At 37.4% G+C, this 21,369-nt stretch overlaps 2 protein-coding genes across 2 annotated transcripts; one reads left to right on the forward strand and one right to left on the reverse strand.

Moving 5' to 3' along the window:
• Window positions 1-6,114: 6,114 nt before the first annotated feature.
• LOC105216974 (ATP-dependent DNA helicase pif1-like) lies at window positions 6,115-12,293 on the forward strand. The gene is made up of 2 exons (XM_054235800.1): window positions 6,115-7,793; window positions 7,926-12,293. The coding sequence occupies exon 2, from the start codon at window positions 9,755-9,757 to the stop codon at window positions 11,783-11,785; it is 2,031 nt and encodes a 676-aa protein (XP_054091775.1). The 5' UTR covers window positions 6,115-7,793; window positions 7,926-9,754; the 3' UTR covers window positions 11,786-12,293.
• A 4,448-nt stretch (window positions 12,294-16,741) lies between these two features.
• Window positions 16,742-20,190, reverse strand: LOC128923502 (ATP-dependent DNA helicase pif1-like). The gene is made up of 2 exons (XM_054235760.1): window positions 18,904-20,190; window positions 16,742-16,765 (listed from the first exon to the last, which is right to left on the reverse strand). The coding sequence occupies exons 1-2, from the start codon at window positions 20,188-20,190 to the stop codon at window positions 16,742-16,744; spliced, it is 1,311 nt and encodes a 436-aa protein (XP_054091735.1).
• Window positions 20,191-21,369: the final 1,179 nt, after the last annotated feature.

Below are 21,369 nucleotides of genomic sequence, written 5' to 3' on the forward strand. Positions count from 1 at the left end.
ACCCTAGTATGATTAATTCGACTTTTGAGAAACATATTTCTAAGCATTTTAGAGGAATTATTTTTTCATCGCATTAGGGTTAAAAACCAAAACAAGCCAAACGTGTGCGTTGATGTTAGTAATTAAAGAAACATGAGGGGAAAGTGGTTAGGCCTGGCTGGCAGGGAAAATGCGTAAATATGTATGTAAAAACGCTAAAAAAGCTACCACAAATCACAAACTAATACACAAATACTCTGATGAATGTACTTACATCCAATGCTGAGGGCTCCCATACAAAAAACACCAATTCACACAAAATTCAAGACACAGAAAACGCACAGAAACGAAAACACCAAAAAACAGAAAAACAACAAACACAGAAAACACTGAGACTCTATGAGAGTCAGCACCCACGCTAACAATGTGGGTAAACCACGTAAGCCCCAAAAACACTACCTAACACACGCCTACACACAAAAACTACTGTGCTCGAAAACACCGGTGCTCAAAAACACCTGCGCTCAAAAACACCTATGCTCGAAAACACCTATGCTCGAAAACACCTGTGCTCAAAAAAAAAACAAACGAAAAACAAATTACGTCACACAAAAAAACACTTGCTCAAACAAATTTTCTCTTCACAAAAACAAATTCAAATTTCTAAAAATACACTCAACTATACGTACATAAACAAACACCTACCGCAATGTAAAAATTTTCAAAAGCCAGCTATGATACGCACACACAAAACTACAAATGAGAAAATAGACATACAATCATACATATATTCAAACACTTGCAGTAATGTAAAAATATACAAAGCCAACTACAGAAAAAGTATACACGTACTGACAAACTTTATTCATACACACAACCGAACATGTATTGAAAATTGCATATTTTTATGAAAATACACACATATATACACACACGTATAAATGAATATTCACCCTGCCAGCCAGAAGTGCCGCAAAAACTGGTTAAACCGAAACTTTTGAAACCCTCTAAACACGTCAAAAAAGTGGTGAGTTTTCCATAGGCTAGCATAGCTGGTGGTGTATTTTTTACCACTTTCCCCCCACACGTACGTATACATGTGATCATACGTCTCAGTTGCGCTCATTCAGCAGCGTCATATAAATTATACACATAAAAATATAGCTGAACTGCTCTAATATCCCTAATCGTCAGCTGATGCAGGGTTGCATTTTTTTATTCCTATATTTAAATTTTCTTAAAATTTCAAACCAAAATTTTTTTAATTTTAAAATTATTTAATTAATGTTTATTTATTTATTCATATATATTTACATTTAATTTCAATATACTTAAAGTACAAAATAGTATTTATAAAAAGTAAAATAAAATAAGATATCTGAAAATAGGTAAATAAAAGAAACAGATTATTAATATCTGAAAAAAATATTAGGGAAAAATATTATTAATACCTGAAAATTAATTAATTAAAGAAAAATAATAATAATATCTGAAAATAAAAAATAATTATATGATAAAAGGTTAATTAAATAAAAAATCTTATAATATCTGAAAAAGAGAAGGTTGATAATAGATGAAGAATATATTAATTAAATAAAAATAGTTAACATATTATAATAATAATTATAGTTTTTATAATTGTAATTTGGTGAATATGATAAAATCACGACGCAATCTGAAAAAAGAAATTACGAAATTAATAAAAAAGTATACAGCAAAAATATATTTCTTTACACTAGATTTCTTTTAATATTGTTTTTGCACTGCGCAGGCACACAAAACCGCTTATATATTCCTTTAATTTTTGCACTGCGCAGGCCGCATGAAACACATTTCTTTTTATACAATATTAGCACTGCGCAGTCACACAAAACCGAAACAGGCACTAATACAATACACATAATAAATTAAATACTAAATTTTTTGGTTTGCTGCTCTTGAAATATATGTTGATGTTGAAATGTTGCCGCTGACTATTGCTGGATGCTAATGTACTCTACAATGTTAATAAAATAATTAAATAAATATAAATCAAAATAACAATAAAATCATTCGACTTACCTTTATGTTTTATGAACGCAAATGACGCGCGTTTTTCAATAATTTTTTATTTCCCTTTATGGGATATTTTTTGGCACCAATGACAATTACGTTTTCTCTTTCACACTCATTTAATAAGAACAAGAAATGAGATAACTAGTTTTGTTCTGTTTGGGAAATTCGAAATGTATTAACCCTAGTATGATTAATTCGACTTTTGAGAAACATATTTCTAAGCATTTTAGAGGAATTATTTTTTCATCGCATTAGGGTTAAAAAACAAAACAACCCAAACGTGTGCGTTGGTGTTAGTAATTAAAGAAACATGAGGGGAAAGTGGTTAGGCCTGGCTGGCAGGGCAAATGCGTAAATATGTATGTAAAAACGCTAAAAAAACTACCACGAATCACAAACTAATACACAAATACTCTGATGAATGTACTTACATCCAATGCTGAGGGCTCCCATACAAAAAAAAAACCAATTCGCAAAAAATTCAAGACACAGAAAACGCACAGACACGAAAACACGTCTGAACACTCTGAAATTCTACAATCAGCATTAACCCCAGGGTCCGTAAAGACCCTTAAACCTCCAGGAAGACCCCGAACCACACCATTGGTGGCGTAAGGCTCCTGGAGTAAGGTAATGCCACGCCCCCCTCAATCATACAACCCCCCAACTCACACATAACGGCATACGACCCCTGACAATTAAGCTGAAAAATCCCTCCCATCAGTGTCTGGCAAGGGCGCGCTCAACAACGCCGCAGTATATCGGGCAGATAGCTGACATCATAAGATGCCCAGCTGGCCTACCCTTAAATGCACAGTTGCGACAATGGGGTGCATTGCCACAACCGGCAGCTCCATGTCCTTCTTGACCGCACCGCCTACAAACATCTGATTTGGCCCTACACTCAGCCACTCTATGGTCAAAACCCATACACCGGAAGCAGCCAGCAACTGGGCTATCCGGTCGAACCCTGAAGGAGAACCACTTTATGTAGCACCTTCCCGCCTCCAAGAGGGCGGACATTAATTTGTCCGACCCCTCAATGACAACGTTGGTGCTACCATCAGCGGCCACCTTCCAGGGCCGACTGACCATCCGCACATCTGACTTTCGTGCCTCAGGGAGGACATCAGCCCTCCCTCAAGGTTCAACCGAAAGAGCTCCTCCATGAAGTCATCATGGGAGATTTCGGTGTGAACCCCCTGAACCACAACCCGCGGACCCTACTTCCGGATTCGCCACCTTTTCCCTCTCTAAAACAGAGGGGGTGCGAATAACCACCCCACCACCCTTAATCGGCTTCACCTCGTGTACTCGCACTCCGAGGGAAGTTCCCACCTCCTTCACGACCTTCTTAATCACCTCCTTAGACTCAGCCGGAGCCAACTCAGCCGGAGCCAAACCCACTACCGACCTCTTCGTTTGGGGAATAGATCCCCCACAACCCCCCCCTGAGAGCGTCAACCTGACCGCGAAAATGAGCATTCTCGGTTACTACCGTCATCAGGAGTGCCTCATACCTCGAGGCAAGCTCCATCAGCCCCTTCGCAGTCGTAACCTCAAAGTTTTTGTCACCAAAAACAACTCCACTGAGCTCAGCTGTTACCGCCTTCATAGCAGCAACATAGCTGACAGCACCTCCGCCAACAAAAATATCCTCTTTCCCACCCTCCTTAACAGCGCTAACAGGACACTCCTTAGCAGAAGTTCCCTTCACAAGGTTCTTCCCCTTAGTCCTTGCTACACCTCCACGCTTGCTAACAACAGGGTGGACAACCACTTCTTCAGTGGTGTCACCCATATCACCGCAACTACTCATATCCCCTAACATCACCAACGATGGCGAACCTATCCTTACCTTCCTATGCGGCGGAGACCCAACCGAAGGTCCAGTACCCTCATCACCACGAGGTCTCCACTGCTAACGCAAGCTCTTTCTCCTCATTCCCAGCAGGGTGTTTAGCCCTTCTCCTCCGTGAGGGAAGCATTTCTACTTCCGGCCTTTCACCAGGCAGGCTGATCCGCCGGCAAAACACTGGCACAGAAGCCACTCAACCAGATAAGACTTGGAACAGCTGCTCTCAAGACACGGAACTGGTCACCCAATAAACCGCCGGACAGAACAAAGTCCCCGAACGGCTCCAAGCCAACCGATGTGGAGCTGAACCAAATCGCACTGTAGGTCTAAGGTTAACAGCTACGAACGCAGTCTAAACAAAAATCAGCACCTTCAACACTCGGACAGACACCGGTACCCTTTGAGCAAAACCTGCCCAATCCCCCCGGAAACAAGTGGCAACTCAGTACCAGACACTCAACACAACACTCACTGGTAGAAAAACCAAAAAACAGAAAAACAACAAACACAGAAAACACTGAGACTCTATGAGAGTCAGCACCCACGCTAACAATGTGGGTAAACCACGTAAGCCCCAAAAGGCATTACCTAACACACGCCTACACACAAAAACTACTGTGCTCGAAAACACCTGTGCTCAAAAACACCTGCGCTCAAAAACACCTGTGCTCGAAAACACCTATGCTCGAAAACACCTGTGCTCAAAAACACCTGTGTTCAAAAAAAAAAAACGAAAAACAAATTACGTCACACAAAAAAACACTTGCTCAAACAAATTTTCTCTTCACAAAAACAAATTCAAATTCCCAAAAATACACTCAACTACACGTACATAAACAAACACCTGCCGCAATGTAAAAATTTTCAAAAGCCAGCTATGATACGCACACACAAAACTACAAATGAGAAAATAGACATACAATCATACATATATTCAAACACTTGCAGTAATGTAAAAATATACAAAGCCAACTACAGAAAAAGTGTACACGTACTGACAAACTTTATTCATACACAGAACCGAACATGTATTGAAAATTGAATATTTTTATGAAAATACACACATATATACACACACGTATAAATGAATATACACCCTGCCAGCCAGAAGTGCCGCAAAAACTGGTTAAACCGAAGCTTTTGAAACCCTCTAAACACGTCAAAAAAGTGGTGAGTTTTCCATAGGCTAGCATAGCTGGTGGTGTATTTTTTTACCACTTTCCGCCCACACGTACGTATACATGTGATCATACGTCTCAGTTGCGCTCTTTCAGCAGCGTCATATAAATTATACACATAAAAATATAGCTGAACTGCTCTAATATCCCTAATCGTCAGCTGATGCAGGGTTGCATTTTTTTATTCCTATATTTAAATTTTCTTAAAATTTCAAACCAAAATGGTTTTAATTTTAAAATTATTTAATTAATGTTTATTTATTTATCGATACTAATATTATAAAGCTGAAGAGTTTGTTTGTTTGAACGCGCTAATCTCCGGAACTACTGGTTCAAATTGAATAATTCTTTTTGTGTTGGATAGTCCATTTATCGAGGAATGCTATAGGCTATATAGCTGCGACCAAAAGGTAAATGTGTAAAAAACGGGGAAATTATTTATCTTTGAGGGTTTCTGTTCCTTGCGCTGCGAAAGCGGTTCAAGATACACAAAAGTTATGTATGAAAGAATTATTTCTCTTTTAATGATCTAAAAGAAAGTCCGTGAGTACCGTTTTTGTGATAACTAATTTGGTCGAAATTATTTGTTAGAGTTGTATTAACATAATAATATTAATCTTTATCCAATATAGTATAATTGTGAAATTGCTAGAATTTATATTTTATATTCCTGTTGTTAACTGCCGCCCAGTACCTGAAAAATGGACAGAATCTGTATCAGAAATAGAAGATGAACCCTCTGCGAGGACTTTCTAAAAAGATGAAATATGACAAATATGACAAGTGCTCTGGGAGAGTGAAGATGGGCTAGATTTTGATGATGGTAATAGTCTATCTGAGTCAGATTATGCTAAACATGGAAGATATTTGGTCTTAGCTGGATATTATGATATTTTATATACAGTTATTATACATTTTATGATGATATAATATATATATATATATATATATATATATATATATATCAGCTAGTATATATATATATATATATATATACTAGCTGACCCGGCGAACTTCGCCCCGCCCAATTTTTATTTGAAATAGTTAAAACGCTTTTTGAACTCTGTTCAAGGCCATTTATTTGTATGGAATGTTAATATATTCAGGGAATAACGTCTCTGATCAATTTAAATATTTTTGGCGAAGTTCGTTCTTTGTTTTGTTGTGTAGTGTGTAAACAAATAAAGAAGATGGCTCTCCAACACGCTAACATGACACATACATACCTATGTATGTACATATGAAACTGTAAAATTTTGAACTTAAACGATAAATCGGTTTGAATCATTCGAATTCTTAGAATGAACATTTCCTCACTTTTAGATTTGCTTTGTTGTAGTAAACTATTCACTACAGTGAAATTATTATTTATGAATAAAGACTTTATATTTAATAAATTTTAGCTAAAAGAAACGTTTGGACTTTTAATACAACAGCATCTGCTTCTATAGCGCCATCTAGCCTAATACAGCGCACTTATTTAATTACCTTACAACGTCAGACGTTAGTATCACAAATAAGTGTCAATAAATGTATTCTGATGTAGCGCCATCTGCTGCAATAGCACATATTGCTCTAAATTTAACTCCAAATGTACTCCATACTTATGTTGTGCTTAAGATAAAACAGGAAAATAGTGTTTTACAGTTCATACTTAGGTTATGCTTAAGCACTGAAAATGAGAGGCTTAAGCAATGCTTAAATAACAGCTGAATTTTGTTTTGAATTTGCTTTGAATTTTCAGCGACATCTTTCAATAACAGCTTATACTTTTCCTTCAGTACCCATAGGTGCTCCGACTCGCTAGTGATGAAATTTGGGGTTCTTTTGTTGTTTTCATCAATTTTTGATATATGTCCAGGATACGGACATATGATACTTTTTATCCCGTTCGACAGCGTTCCTCTGTGACTTGACATGAGACGTTAGTCACTATAAAACGTGGTATAACAAAAAAGAATCAGACTTGGAATAACAAAACGCAAATGACAGCTATGTAATTGACGTAAAATGACAGCTATGTAATGACGTATGGATGGCAATTTGATATTTGTAAGAAATCAATATTAAAACTATTTCTATTAAATAAATAATTAACAAGTGGATTGAAGTGAAGTGAAGTTTAATTAATAATGCCGCGACCAAGACGATCGAATCTTTCCCGACAAAGCCGTAATGCAAGAAGAATACAAAATACTGCAAATGAAAGGACTGAAGAAGAACAAGAAATTGCACGTGAACAGCGCCGCAATAGTATGGCTCGACTTCGTGCTTCTCAATCACGAGAGCAAAGTGAAGCAGCCCGTGAAACAGCTCGGTTGGCAATGCAGAATCGTCGAGCGAACAACAGAAGTCAACAAATAGATAATTTGCGACGCAGAACAAGATATTTAGCTGATTTGAATCGAGCTGCGTTTCGATACGATTGCAACAATGATTACAGCTTGCATCCTAGCGTTTGCATTGGGCAAATGGACGTTGTTTGCGAGTATTGTGGTGCATTAAAGTTTTCCGGAGAAACGCCTGGATTATGCTGCGTTAATGGTAAAGTGAAATTGCCAGTGTTGACTCCGCCACATGAGCCATTGTATTCATTGCTTTGCGGCGAAACACAAGAATCACGCTACTTTCTTGCAAATACTCGAAAATACAATAGTTGTTTCCAAATGACGTCATTTGGGGCAGACATTATCGAAGAAGGAGGTTTTAATCCGACATTTAAGGTATTTATTTTTGTACTTACATAGAATGTAGTTAAAGAATAACTTAGTTTATCTATTGGTATGTATTATACTACTCTCCTACAGAAAAAGTGTTTATAACCCAGTTAATACTGTCTGGTTTTTATTTTGTAGATACAAGGACAGATTCACCATCGAATTGGAACATTACTACCTTTCGACGATACACAAAATAAATTTTTACAAATATATTTCATGGGCAACATGGAAGAACAACTTGATCGACGCCTAGGGATCAATGCAGGAATGAAGCGAGCAATTCTTCAAGACTTGCAGTGTCTGCTTCATGAACATCATGCGTTGGTCAGGTTGTTTAAGAGTGCTTTAGAGCGCATGCCAAATGATGACTATAAAGTTGTCATCAAAGCAGATAAACGACCATCTGGAACACACGAACGCACATTTAATGCTCCAACAGTAGACGAAGTTGCCATCCTGATTGTTGGTGAACAATTGGAAAAACGCGATATTGTGCTTACACGTCGCGATACTGGGCAACTGCAACAAATATCGGAAACTCATCGATCATATGACGCATTGCAATACCCACTGATGTTTTGGCAAGGAGAAGATGGATATTATTTTAATATTAAAATGATAAATCCATTGAATGGTAAAGTATCAGTATCTTAATAATGGTTAATGTCTGTATTATTTGCCTTTGAAATGGTTAATTATCAAATTTTTAATTTCAGGTGAAGAAACTACAAAGAAAGTTAGCTCAATGAATTATTATGCATATCGTTTGATGATTCGTCAAAATGCTGACAACTATTTGCTGCGATTTCGTCGATTGTTTCAGCAGTATTGCGTTGACATGTATGTAAAAATAGAAACGGAACGTTTAACATTTATTAGGTTGAACCAAGCCAAACTGCGTTCTGAGGAGTACATCCATTTACGTGGTGCAGTTAGTACTGAAGGAAATGCAGCTAATATTGGTCGATTAACTATTCTGCCGGCGACGTACATTGGTAGCCCACGTCATATGCATGAATATGCACAAGATGCAATGACATATGTTCGTCATTACGGCCGGCCAGATCTCTTTATTACTTTTACCTGTAATCCAAAATTGATAGAAATTACTCAATTGCTGCTTCCCGGACAAACATCAAATGATAGACACGACATCACAGCACGTATATTCAGGCAAAAAATTCGGTCCCTGATGAACTTTATTGTTAAACAACGCGTCTTTGGAGATACTCGATGCTGGATGTATTCAATCGAATGGCAAAAGCGAGGCCTGCCGCACGCACACATTCTTATTTGGTTAGTGGAAAGAATTCAGCCTGACCAAATAGATGATATCATATGTGCCGAGATTCCTGATCATGAAGTCGATCCAGACCTACATGATGTTGTTACTACTAATATGATTCATGGACCGTGTGGTGCCATCAACCCCCAATCACCTTGCATGGTCGATGGAAAGTGCTCTAAACGATATCCACGGAAATTAACGGCGGAGACTGTCACTGGCAACGATGGGTATCCGCTGTATCGGCGTCGATCACCAGATGACAACGGTCGAACTGTCACAACGAAAGTGAAAAGAATGGATTTCGTTGTCGACAACAGTTGGATTGTTCCATATTCGCCACTTATTTCTAAAACGTTCAAGACACATTGAACGAAAGGCAGTGATATGGCGGTTTTTGGATTGCAATCCTCGAATACCAACGATGAAATTTCACGCTATCAAGTTGGTCGTTATGTGAACTGTAATGAAGCGATTTGGCGTATATTCGCATTTCCCATTCACGAACGTCATCCTACTGTTATACATTTGGCGGTGCATCTAGAGAATGGTCAACGAGTATATTTCACGGCTTCGAATGCTACGCAACGTGCTGAAACACCTCCAGCAACTACATTGACCAGTTTTTTTTGCAATCTGCCAAAGCGATCAGTTTGCACGAACTTTGATTTACTCGGAGATGCCACGTTATTATACTTGGAATGCTTCATCCAAGAATTTTCAAAGACGGAAGCAAGGTGATGCGGTTTCTGGGTATCCAGATGTGCGTTCTACTGATGCTCTTGGTCGTATGTATACAGTTCATCCAAAGAATGATGAATGTTTCTATTTGCGGTTGTTGCTGGTAAATGTGCGTGGACCAACTTCATTTGAGACACTACGAACTGTTAATGGTGTAATATTCCCAACATATCGTGCTGCATGTGAAGAATTGAACTTATTAGAAAACGATACCCATTGGGATACGACAATCGCTGAAGCCATTATCTCTGCATCTCCAAGTCAGATACGCACATTATTCGCTATCATAATTTCGACATGTTTTCCATCAAACCCATGTAACCTGTGGCACAAATACAAGGATAGTATGTCAGAAGATATGTTACATCAAAGTCGTGTCAGTTCCAGAAATCACGATATTGAGATGAATGAGGAGATACATAATCGTGCTTTACTCTTGATCGAAGATATGTGTTACCTCATGTGCGGTAATTTATTAATCAGGTTAGGAATGCCAGCGCCAAATCGTGAAATGAATGACGCATTTAATCGAGAATTGGAACGGGAACGTGAATATGATCACCAGGAATTAGATTTAGTAGTTCAAAGGAATGTACCCCTGTTGAATTACCAACAAAAGAAAGTTTATGATACTTTAATGAAGGCAATCGCTGATGAAAATGGTGGTTTATATTTCCTAGATGCCCCTGGTGGAACTGGCAAGACATTCCTCATGTCATTAGTTTTAGCAACTGTTCGGGCGAGATCCAACATAGCGGTTGCAGTTGCTTCTTCTGGAATAGCAGCCACATTGTTAGAAGGATGCCGTACGGCTCATTCAGCATTCAAATTACCGTTAAATCTTCAAACTATTGAAGAACCAATGTGTAATATGGCAAAACACTCAGCAATGGCCAAAGTTTTAGCGACATCGAAAATCATCATCTGGGACGAATGCACAATGGCGCATAAACGTGCATTAGAAGCACTTAACCGAACATTAAAAGATTTACGCAATGACTCGAGATGTTTTGGAGGAGCAATGATTTTACTGTCTGGCGATTTCCGCCAAATACTGCCAGTAATTCCAAGATCTACGGCTGCCGACGAAATAAACGCTTGCCTCAAATCGTCAAATCTATGGCGCTATGTGAAGAAACTGCAGCTGACAACAAACATGAGAGTTACATTGCTTAATGATACATCTGCTGAAGATTTCTCGGAGCAATTGCTGACTATCGGTAATGGTCAAGTACCTGTCGATGAATCGAGCGGATTAATATCATTTCCAAATAATTTCTGTAATTTTGTCTCATCAAAAGACGAACTTATCAACAATGTATTTCCAAATATTATTTCTAACTACAAAAATAATGAATGGTTGAGTGAGCGAGCAATTTTAGCGGCTAAGAATAAAGATGTAGATGACCTGAACTACATAATTCAAAATAAGATCATTGGAACAATGCATTCATTCAAATCTATTGACTGCGTCACAAATGAAGATGAAGCCACCAACTATCCAATTGAATTTTTAAACTCTTTGGACGTGCCTGGCTTACCACCGCACAATTTACGCCTAAACGTTGGCTCCGTAGTAATCATGCTTCGAAACATAAACCAACCAAAACTGTGCAACGGTACGCGTTTGGTGGTTAGTAAATTGATGAACAATGTAATTTACGCTACGATAATGATAGGAAAATTCAAAGGTGAGGAAGTTCTCATTCCGAGGATCCCGATGATCCCAACCGATATGCCGTTTGAATTTAAAAGACTTCAATTTCCGATACTTCTTGCATTTGCCGTGACAATCAACAAATCACAAGGCCAATCCTTAAAAGTTTGTGGTTTAAATCTAGAACATTCATGTTTTTCCCATGGTCAATTATACGTGGCATGTTCACGGGTCGGAAGACCATCTGCGTTGTTTGTTTTTGCGCCTGATAATAAAACAAAAAATGTCGTGTATCACAAGGTGCTTAAGTGAAGAGCAACCTATGTACTAAAATACAGAAATAATAATGAATGATTAATGTAGTTATTTAATTTTATTTTGTATTTTTTCGAATAAAATAAAAAAAAACTGCTTATTTATTGCCATTAAGGCGGAACAAAGTTCGCCGGGTCAGCTAGTAATTTAAATATTTCAAACATATTTTTATGAATGATATTTGTAAAACATATGTTGCCCATAACGTTGCCATATATCATAATAAAATTTTATAGAAATTAAGCATTGACTGTGAAACGCAAACGACTACTCAGTTTGCAACAATACTTAGCTAAGATTTTATTTAGACACAACTTAAGTATGGACTGTGAAACCGGGCATTAGCCATACAAAATTCTATACCTAAATGCCCATAACGATGCCATATATCATAATAAAATTTTATAGAAATTAAGCATTGACTGTGAAACGCAAACGACTACTCAGTTTGCAACAATACTTAGCAAAGTTTTTATTTAGGCACAACTTAAGTATGTACTGTGAAACCGGGCATTAGCCATACAAAATTCTATACCTAAATGCAAATAAATGAAATTTTTTTTTGCATTTAGGAAATACATGCAGAAATCAACTCTGCGATTTCCTAAATTCCTCTGAAATCTCCCAAATTCGAGGAAGATTTACTGGAAAAGAGTGGCAGCATTGCTTATTTGTCTGACCATACATATGTACATAACTTTATTTATTTCACGGATTGTATGTGATTTTTTCTTAAATTTAGAATATTGGAAGTCATAGATTCGTATAATATAAACTTCAAACAACGCATTTTCATTTAATGTTTTTAGCAAGTGGCAGCTTTTGTTATGACAGCCTAAATCCATGAAAATTTAGAAAGAAATATAGCGCCATCTACTGTAACATAGCGCACTTAGCGCCACCAACTGGTGGATAGCTCTTTGCTAATAATAAAGAAATAATTTGCAATAAATAAATAATGCGACTATAAGGAGAGTTATAAACTATCCTATCTTTCAAGTTGGACCAACCTGCACACAGTGTTAAAAATTTCATTAAAATCGGTTCAGTAGTTTAGGAGTCCATCGAAAACAAACAACGTGACACGTGATTTTTATATATTCAGACTAGCTGACCCGGCGAACTTCGCCCCGCCCAATTTTTATTTGAAATAGTTAAAACGCTTTTTGAACTCTGTTTAAGGCCATTTATTTGTATGGAATGTTAATATATTCAGGGAATAACGTCTCTGATCAATATAAATATTTTTGGCGAAGTTCGTTCTTTGTTTTGTTGCGTAGCGTGTAAACAAATAAAGAAGATGGCTCTCCAACACGCTAACATGACACATACATACCTATGTATGTACATATGAAACTGTAAAATTTTGAACTTAAACGATAAATCGGTTTGAATCAATCGAATTCTCAGAATGAACATTTCCTCACTTTTAGATTTGCTATGTTGTAGTAAACTATTCACTACAGTGAAATTATTATTTATGAATAAAGACGGAAACCTTAGTATATACATATGTGGTATAAAAATCCACGGGATTGAGATTTGAACTTGAGGTCAAAATTTTTAAAATTATTGATGAAAATTTTCGTAGAGTTGATAATAAGCACAAATTTTCATAAAATTTGTTTTAACAAATAAGTTAATTACAAAATTATTAGTTGATAACATGTAACATTTAATTTTATAATCTTAGGAAAGATAATTCTTAATTTTTAATAGTAGTATTTATTTTTTTGAATTATAAACATTTTAATTTAACTTAGCACTAATTGGTGCACAATATTTTTGGTTAACCTGTCTCGAGCTAACACAAATAGATTTGATGGTTTTCCCACACGTGAGCATGCAACATATAATTGCCCATGGGAAAAACATGGATTATCCAAATCTAACCCACAAATGGACATTGTTTGGCCTTGAGACTTATTAATGGATATGGCAAAAGCTAAACGAATAGGAAACTGTAGTCTTCTTAATGGTATCGTAGATTCTGACGGTATCATTGGAATACGGAGCAACAGGACCACTTCTCCTTTAAACTTTCCAGTCAAAATGGTTGCTTCAAGAATATTCCCTGTTAACTTTTTGATGACCAAACGTGTACCGTTACATAACCGAGGGGGATTCAAATTACGCAGAAGAATAATAATTGAACCAATCTTCAACCGAAGAATATGTGGTGGCATTCCGGGTATATCTTGAGAGTTTAAAAATTCAGTTGGAAAATTTACACTTTCATTTTCATCGACAACAGTATCGATTGATTTAAAAGACATCAGATCGATTCAATTTTTGTGTGAACAACAGTGCAGAAATTATCTGGCAGTTTAATGCATTGCGTGTTTGGTTGCCGTTCTATTGTACCGTTCCCAATATCTAGCAATTGTTCCGAAAATATATGTGCTAATGGATCATTAAGTAAATGTACGCGCATGTTTATAGTCAATCGAAGTGTTTTAACATTTCTCCATAAAAATGATTTTTTTAAACATGCGTTAATCTCATCGGCGAAAGTAGAGCGAGGTATGACCGGCAACGTCTGTCGGAAATCACCAGATAGCAATATGACAGCACCTCCAAAAAGTTTATTATTGCCGTTCAAATCTTGCATAGTTCGGTGCAATGCCTCGAGTGAATATTTGTGAGCCATTGTGCACTCATCACAAATAATGATAGAACTTCTTTGCAACACTGCAGCTATTGCGCTATTTTTTTTTTTATGTTACATATTGCGTTTGGGTTGCTATGAATTTGTAATGGCAACTTAAATGCTGAATGTGCCGTTCGCCCACCATCTAGCATAGTAGCCGCAATGCCTGATGATGTAACTGCCAATGCGATTTTCAGTTGTGACCGTATCTTGGCAAGAATCAACGATATTAAAAATGTCTTACCGGTTCCACCTGGTGCGTCCAAGAAGAAAAAGCCGCCTTGTTTAGCAGCAACAGTCAGCATAATCTGATTATAAATAATTTTTTGTTCAGCTGTCAATAATGGCTCACTGTTCGCGATAATTGTAGCTAAACTACCATGGTCATATTGTTTTTCTCGTTATAAATCGGTGTTAATTAAGTCGGTGGTCGGACGATCAGGTGATGGCATACCATAATAATTTAGTGGTGAATTTGAAATTAAAATACATAAATCCTCGATCAACACTAACGTTTCATTATACATCACTGGCGTGTAATCTATGTTTGGGCATTGCTCTGTTTGTCTAATTCGGTGCAATATGTCTTCCGTCATACAATTTTTATATTTCTCCCACAAAGTGGTTGCTTGTGATGGATAACACGTCGTCAAAATAATTGCAAACAGGTGACGAATGTTATTTGGCGTTGATGTGAACGCAGCATCGGCAAGTGTTACGTCCCAATGGTTATCGTCTTCTAGCAATTGCAGTTCGCGACATGCATCTTGATATGTATTAAATACTCGGGCATTAACTGTTCGCAAAAATTTGAAAGACGTTGGTCCGGGAACATTCACCAATAACAAACGTAAATAGAAGCATTCACTTTGTTTTGGATGTACAGTGTAAAGTCGTCCCAATGTCTTAGCTTTGAATATGCCTGTAATAGAAGGATGTGGTTTTCCTTGTTTCCGTGGCTCCCATCTTTTACCTGATTTGTTCCATGGAAAATAGCGTGGAACATCAGTGTATAGTAGCGTCTTTGCGAATTGGCCTAAAATACCAAGTTTTTGACACAATGTAAAAACTTCAGTTAGTGTCGTTTTTGGAGCCTCAACCTCTCTTTGGAGAACATTTTCTTCAGTGAAGTATACACTCTGACCGTTTTCAAGATGCACTGCTAAATGCTGGACTGAAGGGTATCTTTCATATATGGGAAAGCTAAGAGTATGCCAAATTGCTTCGTTGCTGCTGATGTATCTACCCATTTGGTATCGTGTTATTTCATCATTCTTATTTAGGTTTTATAATTCAATTACGGCCAAGTCACTACCTTTGTTGACATATTTACATATGTACTTAATTGATTTTACGGAACTGCAAAGCTCGACATTGATATGAGCCTTAAACGTTTTTGAAAGTAATGGTGAATATGGTCCACCCACTGATTGCCAATTTCTACTTGATTTGTATTATTTGATTGCCGGATTGTGAATGTATGGCCACCATTCGCAACATTTCTGCGGCGATACATAGGATAACCGTCAGTATCCGTGATTGTATCATTCGTATAATTCTTTGGGAAATGCTTCTTACATTTTCCATGCATGGCGATGCCATGTTAAAAGTACCGCACGGTCCGTGGATCATTTGATTGGTAACAACATCAAACAATTCTCGATCAATTGATGGGTCTGAAATTTCGGCTAAAATTATTTGATCAATTTCTTCTGGACGGATTTTATCTTTAAGCCAAACTAAAATGTGGGCATGAGGCAAACCTCGCTTTTGTCACTCAATAGAATAAAGCCAACAACGTGTGTTGCCGAAAACTGAATATTTAACAAAGAAATCAATTAAGGATTTCAGTTTTTGTTTGAACACACGCGCAGTTATATCATGTCGATGTATTGCTTGTTGTCCTGGTAATAATAACGTTTGTATATCCTCCCAATTCGGATTACATGTAAAAGTTATAAACAAATCTGGACGACCGTAATTACGTACGTAAGTCATCGCATCCTGTATGTATTCCTGCATGTTCCGTGGACTACCGATGTAGCTTGAAGGTAAAATGAAAGCATTACCGATGTCATTGGGGTTTAAATTTCCATCGATGTTTCCGACAATAGCATCTCGTAAGTGAATATATTCTTCTGATCGTAATTTCTGCTGGTTTTATCGAATGAATCGCAAGCGTTCGCTTTCGGTCTTAGCATACATATCCACAATGTATTGATGGAATAGCTGACGATATCGAAGAATATAGTTATCCTGATTATTCCTAATCATTAATCGGCTTGCGTAGTAGTTCATTAAACTTACTTTTTTATCTCTTGTATTACCTAAACAGAATAATAAAGAAATTAAATAAGAAATTAAAAGCAATACATACATATATAAGAAATTAAATAGTTAATTGTCAAATTTACCAGTATTTGGATCACATTGTTTGATGTTAAGGTGATATTCATCCTGTCCTTGCCAAAATATTAATGGATATTGGAGTGCGTCTTATGAACAGTGCAGATCCGAAATCGTACTAATAGTGTTGTCCCGCCGTGTAATTTTTATAGCTCTACTAGCTGACCCGGCGAACTTTGTTCCGCCTTAATGGCAATAAATAAGCAGTTTTTTTTTTATTTTATTCGAAAAAATACAAAATAAAATTAAATAACTACATTAATCATTCATTATTATTTCTGTATTTTAGTACATAGGTTGCTCTTCACTTAAGCACCTTGTGATACACGACATTTTTATACTCTCGCAACCTGTTGCACAGAGTATCATAGTTTTGTTCACATAACGGTTGTTTGTGTCACAAAGAAATATAAGAGTTAGATATGGGGTTATATATACATAAATGATCAGGATGACGAGTAGATTTGAAATCCGGATGTCTGTCCGTCCGTCTGTCCGTCTGTCCGTCTGTCCGTGCAAGCGATAACTTGAGTAAAAATTAAGATATCTTAATGAAACTTGGAACACATGTTCCTTGGCACCCTGAGGAGGTTGCTTTCGAAAATGGCCAAAATCGGTCCACTGCCACGCCCACAAAATGGAGGAAACCGAAAACCTATACAGTGTCATAACTAAGCCATAAATAAAGTTATGAAAATGAAATTTGGAACATAGGATCCCATTAGGGAGGGGCACATTTGGATGTAATTTTTTTGGAAAAGTGGGCGTGACCCCGCCCTCAAATAAGTTTTTTGTATATAACTCGCAAACCAATAAAGCTATATAAGCCAAACTTTCTGCAGTCGTTTCTTTTAGCCATTTCCTTACAGTCCAAAAATGAAAGAAATCGGATAATAACCACGCCCACCTCCCATACAAAGGTTAGGTTGAAAATTACGAAAAGTGGGTTAACTCCCTAACGAAAAACGTCAGAAACACCAAATTTTACATAAGAAATGGCAGAAGAAAGCTGCACTGAGATTTTTTTACAAAATGGAAAAAGGGCGTGGCGTCGCCCACTTATGGGTCAAAAACCATATCTCAAGAACTATTCGACCGATTTCAATGAAATTCGGTATATAACACTTTCTTGACACCCTGATGACACGGGTGGAATATGGGCGAAATCGGTTCACAACTACGTCTACTTCCCATATAACCCAATTTTGAATTCCATCTGATTCGTTCACTTTATAATGTATTCATAAGGAACCAATGAAGCTAGCGGAATAAAACTTTACACAAATACTGTATTTGAGCTGTGACATCACTTGTGGAAAAATTGTCAAAATCGGACCATGACTTTTCAAGGCCCCTGATATCAAACATGAAGAACTCAGTGCTAAGGTTAATTTTTCACCGAAAATATAGGTAAATCCCTCAGATATTTTAATGTAATTCATTCCCTCTGAATTTTTTTCTTATAACAGTTTCTCTCTGTACCTGAAATGGTAAAAATCGGGTCATAACTTCCCCCAGATCCTATATACCTAATTATAAGTAATATTAAATTAAGTGATCGTATAGTCTTCGATACATTGTATCTTGGTGGTGAAAACGAGTGAAATCGGTTTAGGAATTACCTCAGTCCCCATATACTATTTATGATGATTTTCGTTATTCTATTGAACTTTATGCCGAATATATGGGTCGAATTGTGTTGTCTTTATAAAATTACATTAATAAATTGCGAGAGTATAAAATGTTCGGTTACACCCGAACTTAGCCCTTCCTTACTTGTTTGTTTTATTATCAGGCGCAAAAACAAACAACGCAGATGGTCTTCCGACCCGTGAACATGCCACGTATAATTGACCATGGGAAAAACATGAATGTTCTAGATTTAAACCACAAACTTTTAAGTATTGGCCTTGTGATTTGTTGATTGAAATTGAAGTCTTTTAAATTCAAACGGCATATCGGTTGGGATCATCGGGATCCTCGGAATGAGAACTTCCTCACCTTTGAATTTTCCTATCATTATCGTAGCGTAAATTACATTGTTCATCAATTTACTAACCACCAAACGCGTACCGTTGCACAGTTTTGGTTGGTTTATGTTTCGAAGCATGATTACTACGGAGCCAACCTTTAGGCGTAAATTGTGCGGTGGTAAGCCAGGCACGTCCAAAGAGTTTAAAAATTCAATTGGATAGTTGGTGGCTTCATCTTCATTTGTGACGCAGTCAATAGATTTGAATGAATGCATTGTTCCAATGATCTTATTTTGAATTATGTAGTTCAGGTCATCTACATCTTTATTCTTAGCCGCTAAAATTGCTCGCTCACTCAACCATTCATTATTTTTGTAGTTAGAAATAATATTTGGAAATACATTGTTGATAAGTTCGTCTTTTGATGAGACAAAATTACAGAAATTATTTGGAAATGATATTAATCCGCTCGATTCATCGACAGGTACTTGACCATTACCGATAGTCAGCAATTGCTCCGAGAAATCTTCAGCAGATGTATCATTAAGCAATGTAACTCTCATGTTTGTTGTCAGCTGCAGTTTCTTCACATAGCGCCATAGATTTGACGATTTGAGGCAAGCGTTTATTTCGTCGGCAGCCGTAGATCTTGGAATTAGTGGCAGTATTTGGCGGAAATCGCCAGACAGTAAAATCATTGCTCCTCCAAAACATCGCGAGTCATTGCGTAAATCTTTTAATGTTCGGTTAAGTGCTTCTAATGCACGTTTATGCGCCATTGTGCATTCGTCCCAGACGATGATTTTCGATGTCGCTAAAACTTTGGCCATTGCTGAGTGTTTTGCCATATTACACATTGGTTCTTCAATAGTTTGAAGATTTAACGATAATTTGAATGCTGAATGAGCCGTACGGCATCCTTCTAACAATGTGGCTGCTATTCCAGAAGAAGCAACTGCAACCGCTATGTTGGATCTCGCCCGAACAGTTGCTAAAACTAATGACATAAGGAATGTCTTGCCAGTTCCACCAGGGGCATCTAGGAAATATAAACCACCATTTTCATCAGCGATTGCCTTCATTAAAGTATCATAAACTTTCTTTTGTTGGTAATTCAACAGGGGTACATTCCTTTGAACTACTAAATCTAATTCCTGGTGATCATATTCACGTTCCCGTTCCAATTCTCGATTAAATGCGTCATTCATTTCACGATTTGGCGCTGGCATTCCTAACCTGATTAATAAATTACCGCACATGAGGTAACACATATCTTCGATCAAGAGTAAAGCACGATTATGTATCTCCTCATTCATCTCAATATCGTGATTTCTGGAACTGACACGACTTTGATGTAACATATCTTCTGACATACTATCCTTGTATTTGTGCCACAGGTTACATGGGTTTGATGGAAAACATGTCGAAATTATGATAGCGAATAATGTGCGTATCTGACTTGGAGATGCAGAGATAATGGCTTCAGCGATTGTCGTATCCCAATGGGTATCGTTTTCTAATAAGTTCAATTCTTCACATGCAGCACGATATGTTGGGAATATTACACCATTAACAGTTCGTAGTGTCTCAAATGAAGTTGGCCCACGCACATTTACCAGCAACAACCGCAAATAGAAACATTCATCATTCTTTGGATGAACTGTATACATACGACCAAGAGCATCAGTAGAACGCACATCTGGATACCCAGAAACCGCATCACCTTGCTTCCGTCTTTGAAAATTCTTGGATGAAGCATTCCAAGTATAATAACGTGGCATCTCCGAGTAAATCAAAGTTCGTGCAAACTGATCGCTTTGGCAGATTGCAAAAAAAACTGGTCAATGTAGTTGCTGGAGGTGTTTCAGCACGTTGCGTAGCATTCGAAGCCGTGAAATATACTCGTTGACCATTCTCTAGATGCACCGCCAAATGTATAACAGTAGGATGACGTTCGTGAATGGGAAATGCGAATATACGCCAAATCGCTTCATTACAGTTCACATAACGACCAACTTGATAGCGTGAAATTTCATCGTTGGTATTCGAGGATTGCAATCCAAAAACCGCCATATCACTGCCTTTCGTTCAATGTGTCTTGAACGTTTTAGAAATAAGTGGCGAATATGGAACAATCCAACTGTTGTCGACAACGAAATCCATTCTTTTCACTTTCGTTGTGACAGTTCGACCGTTGTCATCTGGTGATCGACGCCGATACAGCGGATACCCATCGTTGCCAGTGACAGTCTCCGCCGTTAATTTCCGTGGATATCGTTTAGAGCACTTTCCATCGACCATGCAAGGTGATTGGGGGTTGATGGCACCACACGGTCCATGAATCATATTAGTAGTAACAACATCATGTAGGTCTGGATCGACTTCATGATCAGGAATCTCGGCACATATGATATCATCTATTTGGTCAGGCTGAATTCTTTCCACTAACCAAATAAGAATGTGTGCGTGCGGCAGGCCTCGCTTTTGCCATTCGATTGAATACATCCAGCATCGAGTATCTCCAAAGACGCGTTGTTTAACAATAAAGTTCA

The sequence above is a fragment of the Zeugodacus cucurbitae genome, chromosome Y (assembly GCF_028554725.1).
Source record: "Zeugodacus cucurbitae isolate PBARC_wt_2022May chromosome Y, idZeuCucr1.2, whole genome shotgun sequence".
Lineage (NCBI taxonomy): Eukaryota > Metazoa > Arthropoda > Insecta > Diptera > Tephritidae > Zeugodacus > Zeugodacus cucurbitae.